This window comes from Leucoraja erinacea, unplaced genomic scaffold (genome assembly GCF_028641065.1).
Source record: "Leucoraja erinacea ecotype New England unplaced genomic scaffold, Leri_hhj_1 Leri_602S, whole genome shotgun sequence".
NCBI lineage: Eukaryota > Metazoa > Chordata > Chondrichthyes > Rajiformes > Rajidae > Leucoraja > Leucoraja erinaceus.
The window spans coordinates 54,132-63,512 of NW_026576512.1; the positions used below are offsets into that span (position 1 = coordinate 54,132).

General features: G+C 47.2%; 1 protein-coding gene across 1 annotated transcript in view; it reads left to right on the plus strand.

Annotated features, from left to right (window-relative positions):
• The window catches only part of LOC129694280 (SUN domain-containing protein 2-like), a 39,254-nt gene extending 37,331 nt beyond the window's left edge, over positions 1 to 1,923 (plus strand). Inside the window, 2 exon segments of the mRNA XM_055630993.1 lie at positions 27 to 119; positions 1,653 to 1,923. Of these exon segments, the coding sequence (XP_055486968.1) occupies positions 27 to 119; positions 1,653 to 1,766 (207 nt within the window). The 3' untranslated portion in view covers positions 1,767 to 1,923.
• Positions 1,924 to 9,381: the final 7,458 nt, after the last annotated feature.

Here is a 9,381-nt window from a genome sequence, read left to right on the forward strand (position 1 = left end):
GCTTACTAATTTCTATTTGTTCACAGGGCTTGGATGATGAAAATCAAGCCGAAGGGGTCCTGTTGGGACAGTATACGTATAATGAGGAAGGGGATTCAATCCAGACGTTTGAGGTGCAGGTATGGAATGCAGAAGGGATCATTGATTCTTTGCTGGAACAATCCTATAACCTTGGCCTTTTCCTGCAAGCTTTTATTTTCCTATGCCTTAAATATCTATCTATCTTTTACAAAAATAGGCTTTGCGATGTAGTGACTGTAAAGCAAAATCTGGCATGTGCCAATATTTGACAGTTAGCTCACTGGTGTTTGAACTGTGATTCTGCGTTTTGGTGCTGACTTCACCCATGTTTGAGTTTAGCTTAAAGATTCAGTGCTGAAACAGGGCCTTAGTCCGCACCGACCAGCGATCCCCACACACTAACAGTATCAATAGACAATTGGTGCAGAAGTAGGCAATTCGGTCCTTCAAGCCAGCACCGCCATTCAATGTGATCATTGCTTATCATCCACAATCAGTACGCCGTTCCTGCCTTCTCCCCATATCGCCTGATTCCACTATCTTCAAGAGCCCTATCTAGCTCTCTCTTGAAAGTTTCCAGAGAACCCTCCTCTGAGGTAGAGAATTCCACAGATTCACAAGACACACACGAGGGACAATTTACTTCTTTACCAAGCCGATTAACCTACATTATTTATACCTTTAATCAACTCACCTGGATTAGAAAAACGGCAGAAATCAGTGCTGTAACGGACATGCTGCTCGTGCACTTGCTTTACACCGAATATGAACACAAAATGCAGGAGTAACTCAGTGGGTCAGGCAGCATCTTTGGAGAGAAGGAATGGGCGGCGTTTCAGGTCCAGACCGTTCTTCAGACTCGTATTATCGCAAATATCATATTGACTGGAACAAATGACGTTAAAAATACGAAATTGCAAATCTGCAGGTGATGGAGGACTGAAACACAATGCTAGAAATACTTGTGTCAGGCAGCAGGTGTGCAGAGATACTTTTTTAAATTAACCATTCATGCAATCTGGTCAAGGATAAACATATTTTCAGATGCAGAGATAGGGAAACCGAGGAGAGCTGGATCAGTGGCTGATCTACTTGAAGCATCTACAAGTTTCAAACTTGCTGAACCAATCCAGATTACGGATTGTAGAATCAAGAACCAAGCAGATGCTGGTTTACCAAGGAAAGACGCAAAATGTTGGAGTAACTAAGCAGGACAGGCAGGTCCAGGAATGCTGCCTGTCCCACTGAGTTACTCCAGCCATTTATCTTTTCACAGTAGAAGTTTATTTTTCATGGCCACTTTATTCACAATTTGTCAGTTGCCACAAAGCAAGCCTGTGTAAATAAGCTTGTTCTCTCCCCATCCACGATGCTACATGGAGTAAAGCTGTTGCTCCCAGTATTTCCTGCTGTCATTTGAAATCTATGCTCCTCTTATACCTCTGTAAATCATCTACCAAAATGCTTGTTATCAATGCTGTATGTAATTGAATAGACTGTCCTGAAATCCATGATCAGCAGGATGTTGTAAGTCTAATTTTGTAGCTAATCCATCTTCTCTCCTGCCTGCAGTACTTTCATACTGAAGCACAGGTTCTCTGATCTGTCGTCATGTTTTTTTTTCTTTGTAGAATAAAGATGCTGCAGCATTTAAACTAATTGAACTGAGGGTGAATAACAACTGGGGTCATCCAGAATACACCTGCCTCTACCGGTTCCGCGTCCATGGAGATCCAGTGATGTGATGCTGGAAGTTGGCTACCCCGCGCTCGACAACCCTCCAACCTCTACCCCGCCCGCGCTCCACGTTGATTTCCCACAACCATGTCAATTTCTGACATAAATGTCAATGTTTTTTTTTAATTATTTATAATTATTTTATATTAAATATAGTTAGAATGAAACATCCTTAATTTGAAAGTTTTTTTATTTCGTTGGTGGGTTGTGGGAGGGGGGATGTGTGGGTGGAGGGGAGGGTGGTGTGATGGTGGGGGTGTGAGGGATGGGGGGGGGGGTGGGAGGGGGTTGGGGGCAGGTGGGCAAGGGAGGAGGTGAGTGGGCCGTGGGGGGGGGGGGGGGGGGGTGGGGTAGAGGGGTGTGTGGGTGGAGAGGGGGCTTGTGTGAGTGGGGGGGGATAGGGGAGGGGGCGGTGTTGTCAGCAGGTTTGTGGGGGGGGGAGACGGGTGGTATGAACAGGGGAGATGGGGTGTGGTTGTGGGCAGGGGTGTGGTCAGGCAGGGGGTGTGGGGGAAGGTGGGTGTATGGGCGGATGTGTAGGGGGAGGCGGGGGTTATGGAGGGAGGGGGGTTGGGGCAGGGAGAGAACTCGGTGAAAAGACGGGGTTGTGAGGGAGAGGGGTATCATGGGGGACAGGAGCCAACGAGGGCGACCAGAGCGGAAGAGGATGGAACTGACAATGCGATGGGAACTCACAGCGGGCGCTGGTTACTGGACGTTCTCCTCCGCGGGGATCAGATTCTCCGCTTTCCATTTGGTGCATGCGCCGGGCTGGGCTTCCGTTCCATCTGAACATTGTGTCCGATTGGAAGCTTTGTTCTGATCGGCCATCCTCAGCTCCAGTAAAGATGCGATGGCGCAGGAAGTGGCGGACTGTCCCGCTGAGTGACAGGAGAAAAGACTAATCCATGTGGCGCTGAACATGGCAAGGCTTTCTTGGACATTGGATTCCATGTCCAGGGTCTTGAATGGTCTCAATCCACGTCAATAGTATTAACAAGTTCCGTTAAAAATTAGCAAATTCCATTTCACAGTCCAGAACAATAATCCCTCAAATAGTAGGCCCTCTAATATAATCTTCAATCTTCCATGCTACCCAAATTACTCATAATGGTGTTTGAGCTGTGATTCTGAGTTTTCACTGTCTGCACTGAGTTTTGTCACTTTATTGCACAATCCTCAACACTGCTAACCACAAAAACATTATTTAGTGATTAAGCAACTTTACAACCAATAGATGAGATTAAAGTTAACACAACCCTACACATACAGGAGAGCAGTTCAATCTGCGCTCATGCAGCTTTTAAGATTTTTAAACTTTGTTACCTTTTACATTAGACTACCCATGAGAACAAAGCTTGCCTCCCTGCCTGCCTGTCCGCCCTCTAATCTTGTCCTCTTGCAGTTTGCTCAGTTTTAAAATTAGCGCTAAAACAATCGAAAAAGAGCGGAAAAACGCAGACAAACACAGAGCTTACGTGGATTTTGAAGAAGCAGCACCAATGAGAAGCAGGAAGAAGCATTGATTGGCTCAAGCCCGTGGGGGAGTTGAGTAAGTCACAGGGGACAAACAGTTTAAAACTGAGAAATATGGTTTGTAAATTGGTGAATTAGGCAATTTATCAACCAATGTATGCAAGGCTGCTTTAGGGAGGCGGCCTTGTGAGTAAAGTGTGAGTCTTTGGCTCGAGAGTCTTCAGTGAGGAGGAGACTACGCAATACGCTGGAGAGGGAGAGACGAAAGAAGATGATTAGTTTTAAACTGCAATTTGAGAAGAAGGTTAAATTGGAAGTGTCAGTGATGCAGTTGAACAAAGGGGACTATGAAGGCATGAGAGAGGAGCTGCTCAAGGTAGACTGGAAAGGGATCCTGGCAGAAATGAGGGTGGAACAGCAATGGCAGGAATTTCTGGGCATAATCCGGAAGACGCAGGATCATTTCATTCCAAAAAGGAAGAAAGATTCTAAGGAGAGTAGGAGGCAACCGTGGCTAACAAGAGAAGTTAGGGATAGAATAAAACTAAAAGAGAAAATGTATAACACAGCAAAGAGTACCCAGAAGCCAGAGGATTGGGAAACTTTCATAGGACAACAGAAGTACGAGGGGAAGCTGGCTAGGAATGTAGATAAGTGTCATACAGCTGGCACCGGTCTATACAGACATTTTTAACCAGTCCCTGAAAACATGTACTGACCCTGCCTGCTTCAAAGTCTCCACTCTTGTTTTATTGGGTGCTTCTTGGACAAAGAACAACCTTTCCCCCTGGGATAATGGGAACAGTATTGAAGAGATGGGGTTATGGTCATACCAGTGGCTGATGTGGTTGGTATTCTTGACTCTGGAAGGGATACAATTGAAGATATGAGTGCAAGGATTGTATATTGTGTATTGTACTTCCAGTGGCGCTGGTGTCAGCAGCCTCCACCTGTTTTTTTGTTTATTTAGTTATGTAAAAGTGTTTTTTTTGTGTTTTTATGTGGGGGAAGAGGGCACGGTGCGGGGGATACCGTCCTTCAGCCGCTTCCTGGTGAGGACGCGACTATTATTCGAGTCGCGTCCTCGCCCCCCCCCCCCCTCCCCTCCCCCCCCACAGCGGCCTACCTACCTGGATTGGCGTGGCCTTTCCTGCCGGGATCGACCGGAGCTCCAGCAGCGGCGGGACAGCGCTGAAACATCGCGGGGCTGGTCGATGCCTTACCGGAGGTCGCCGTCTGGAGCCCGGAGTGCTGGACCTGCTGCACCGACATCCTGGAGCTGCGGTTTGCGGAGCTCCCAACGCGGGCGGCGCTGACTAACAACACGGGGTCCTGCGATTCTGCCCGGCTCGACCTGCGGACTAAGGAGCTGCAGACTCCGGCAGCGGGAGGCGGCTGATCAGGAGGTCCGGGCCGCTGAGGAGGAGGATGCTCACCGTCGGGGTTTGGCGACGGCGTTCCACCAGCCCAGCGTGAGGGCCTGAACATCGGGCCACCCGGGGCCGCGACTGCGGGTGCTCGGAAGGCCCCGACCACGGATGAACACGGAGGGGAGGCTGGCTGGACTATGGTGCCATCCTCACCTTGGTGCCATTTATGTTATGTTGTGTCGTGGACTTTCTGTGTTTGTGCTTTTTTTTAAATTCAATTTCAATTTTATTTTTAATGTTTTATTATTTATTTATTATTATTTTTATTATTTTTATTTTTTTTATGATACTGCCTGTAAGGGAAATTCATTTTGTTGTCTCAAATTGAGACAATGACAATAAATTTGAATACAATACAATACATACAATACAATAAGGACAGTAAAAGCTTCTTTAGATATGTTAAGGGAAAAAGAAGAGCAAAGTCAACTGGTGGTCCCTTGAAGGCAGACACGGGTGAAATTATTATGGGGAACAAGGAAATGGCAGAAAAGTTGAACAGGTACTTCGGATCCAAGGGGGTCGAGGAACTGAAATAATTTTTGTTAGGCGAGAAATAGTATTGGATAGGCTAATGTGACTGAAGGATGATAAATCCCATGGGCCTGATGGTCTGCATCCCAGGGTCCTCAGGGAGGTGGCTCTAGAAATAGTGGACGCATTGGTGATCATTTTCCAATGTTCAATAGATTCAGGATCAGTTCCTGTGGATTCGAGGATAGCTAATGATATCCCACTTTTCAAGAAATGAGCGAGAGAGAGAAAACGGGGAATTACAGACCAGTTAGCCTGACTTCAGTGGTGGGAATCATGCTGGAGTTAATTATTAAAGAGGTAATAATGGGGCATTTGGTTAGCAATAAAATGATTAGTCCAAGTCAACATGAATTTATGATAGGGAAATCATGCTTGACTAATCTTCTGGAGTTTTTTGAGGATGTGACAAGTAAAATGGATGAAGGGGAGCCAGTGGATGTAGTGTATCTAGACTTTCAGAAAGTCTTTGATAAGGTCCCGCACGGGAGACTGGTGACTAAAATTAGAGCACATGGTATTGGAGGTAGGGTGCTGACGTGGACAGAAAATTGGTTGACAGACAGGAAGCAAAGAGTAGGAGTGAACGGGTCCTTTTCAGAATGGCAGGCAGTGGCGAGTGGAGTGCTCCAAGGCTTGGTGTTAGGGCCGACCTTAGGAGGTGCGGGCCCCAATTGGGAACAATTTTCATATAAATATAAATAAATATATATAAATGAGTCGCGTGTCATGAATAATATGACAGTCAGTCGGCTTTAAAAAAATCTTAAACCGCGCATGCGCAGATAGTTCTCCTCTCCGTAAAAAGAAAAATAAATAAAGTAACGATTCAATTTGCCCAAGGTTTCCAAATCTCCTTCTTTCTGAATTACTGAATGGGTGACGGCAGGTGGAAATATGGTGGGAAAAACAGGAGCACACCAGGTCAACATGAATCAGTTGTCATCTTATTGAATGACTATACTAGTTCAAGGGACCATAGAAACATAGAAAATAGGTGCAGGAGGAGGCCATTCATTGTGATCACGGCTGATCGTCTCCAATCAATAACCCGTGCCTGCCTTCTCCCTTGACTGCACTAGCCCCTAGAGCTCTATCTAACGCTCTATTAAATCCATCCAGTGACTTGGCCTCCACCGCCCTCTGTGGCAGGGAATTCCATAAATTCACAACTCTGGGTGAAAACGGTATTTTTCACCTCAGTCTTAAATGACCTCCCCTTTATTCTAAGACTGCCCCCTAGTTCTGGACGCGTCCAACATTGGGAACATTTTTCCTGCATGTTGTTTGTCCAGTCCATTTATAATTTTATATGTTTCTATGAGATACCCCCTCATCCTTCTAAACTCCAGTGAATACAAGCCTAGCCTTTTTAATCTTTCCTCATATGACAGTCCCGCCCTCCCAGGGATCAATCTCGTGAACCTACGCTGCACTGCCTCAATCACAAGGATGTCCTTCCTCAAATTAGGAGACCAAAACTGCACACAATACTCCAGATGTGGTCTCACCAGAGCCCCCATACAACTGCAGAAGAACCTCACCCGCGCGACTCACCCGTTGCAGCGGCCCCTACAGCCTGTCTGTCTTTTTTTAATTTTTTGTCTAGTTAAATGTAGCTTTTTAATTACAGTTTTAAATGTGTATATGTGGGGGGCGGGGCGGGGGAGGGGGAAACTGTTTAAAATCTCTTCCCTGTCCGGGAGACCAGACCTTTTCCCTGTCGGGTCTTTGTTGTCATTGGGGCCTAGTACCGTGGAGCGGCCTCCAACCTGAACGACCCGGGGGCTCGGGAGACTGCGGAGCTGCGGACTACTCACCATCGGGGGGCTGGCCGGCCTCGGAGCATGGGGAGTGGTGGTGACTCGCTGCTGCGACTCGACTTCGGAGGCTCCAGCAACGCAGTCTCAGGTCCGGTGGACCGGGACATAGGGAGCTCGCGGGTCCGGGTGAAGAGACCGCTGCCCGAAGCTCCCGCAACTCGACTTCTCCAGCCCGTGTCGCAGGGTTGGAACGACCCGGAGCGGGGACGTACATCGCCCCGCACGGCTTCATGGCCGTGGGACATTCCAACGCCCATCGGGGGCTCCAACATTGTGACTTTTAGACCGGGAGCGGGGCCGTAAATCACCCGGCACGGCCTAAAATGGCCGTGGGGCTTATCATCGCCCGCCTGGGGCTTGGACATCGGGAGAGAAATGGAGAACAGGGGAGAGAAAATACTTTGGGTTCACTGTGATGGATGTTTGTGTGAATTAAATTGTGTGTATGTCTGTAGGAAATTGTCTTTGTTTGTATGGCTGTGGAAACGGAATTTCGTTTGAGCCTCACTGAGGCTCAAATGACAATAAATTGTATTGTATTGTATTGTACAAGGACGCCCAGGTCTCGCTGCACCTCCCCCTTACCTAACCTAACCCCATTGAGATAATAATCTGCCCCCTTGTTTTTGCCGCCAAAGTGGATAACCTCACATTTATCTATATTATACTGCATCTGCCACGCATCTGCCCACTCACTCAACCTGTCCAGGTCACCCTGCAACCTCCTAACATCCTCTTCGCAGTTCACACTGCCACCCAGCTTTGTGTCATCTGCAAACCTGCTCGTGTTGCTCCTAATTCCCTCTTCCAAATCATTAACATATATGGTAAACAGTTGCGGCCCCAACACCGAGCCTTGCGGCACTCCGCTCGCCACTGCCTGCCATTATCCATGTCAACACCCTACCCCCAATACCATGTGCTCTAATTTTAGTCACCAGTCTCCCGTGCGGGACCTTATCAAAGGCTTTCTGAAAGTCTAGATACACTACATCCACTGGCTCACCTTCATCCATTTTACTTGTCACATCCTCAAAAAATTCCAGAAGATTACTCAATTGGCGGGAGACCAATTGGGGGGGAGAGTTCCTTTCACAGCGTGTGGGGAGTCTAGCCAGGGGTAAAGTTGCGGGAAGGGCGGGAGCGTTGTGAAGGAGGGGGTCGGGTTCATGCCAGTAACCCACTCACTAACCGCTGCCCCGGCGCTCCGTGCGCGGAGCCACTGCATTGTGGCCGGGGAGGGAAGCAGCTCGCGTGGCTACAAGCGGCCGCCATCACTGTAGAGCGGAACCGACTGCCATCTCAGCGCCTTCTGCTGGCTCGCTCACCTCTGGCAGTGCTCTCCGTCTGAACAGTGAGGGGACCAGCGCAAGAGCAAAGATCACAAAGCGGAGTGCGTCAGCGGGCGATGGATAACATCACAGCGGGTGGTGGAGCTTTCTCCTGTGTCAGCGCAAACAAGGGATCTATTGAGGTTACTCGCCCTGACATATGAAGCAAGCTCCACCGCCCGCTGTCCTGTTATCCATTGGCCGCTGAACCGCTCTTGAGCTGGATGCTGGCATGATCCCCGACCGCTTCCTTCTCAACGCTCCTGCCCTCCCCGCAACTTTACCCCCCCCCCCCCCAGCAGTGCTGTCCTTTTACAGCCGCTTCCCATCTAGCAATGAGGGGTAGACTTTGCTATCCCTCAGTGTAGCAACATCATTCTTGATGTTGCTGTACTGAGGGATAACGAAGTCTATCTTTCTTGGCTAACAACCCAACCTTCGGCCTCCAAGATGCAGGTCCTTTTTCTATCAATGTTACAACATTTTGAGATTTAAAAAATCAAGTCTGCAAATTATCCCATCAGATAAAGCATAAAAAGTTTAATTTGAAACCTAATTCACTTTCATATCTTCAGTATTAAACAAGTTATGGCCATTTTCATACTCGGAAATTAGCATCTTGTTCCTTATTGCTTTTCCATTGACTTAACACAAAAGCTGTGATCGAGGACAGTCAAAAGCCCATAACTTTCTTAAAAATTAAGAGAACTGAATGAAATTTTCAGTTATTATAGATTTAAGCATTCTGAAACAAATATAAAACATCTTGCTTGGATGACCTGAAAGCATATAATTAGTTAATTACCTAATTGTAGCTAATTCCAAAATTGACCGTTGTGACGGAAGTAGTAATAAACACCCAGACTGCCTTGAAAATTCAAAAATGTGATATTCCCAAGATCAGAACTTTAATATTATTGTATTATATGCTGTAAGTACGTAACAGATAGGTAAATTAAATACAATTTCTAGCAATAGACCAGGTTTTTATGGAGAAGATCAGTTGCTAGCTGGTACATTGGCATATCA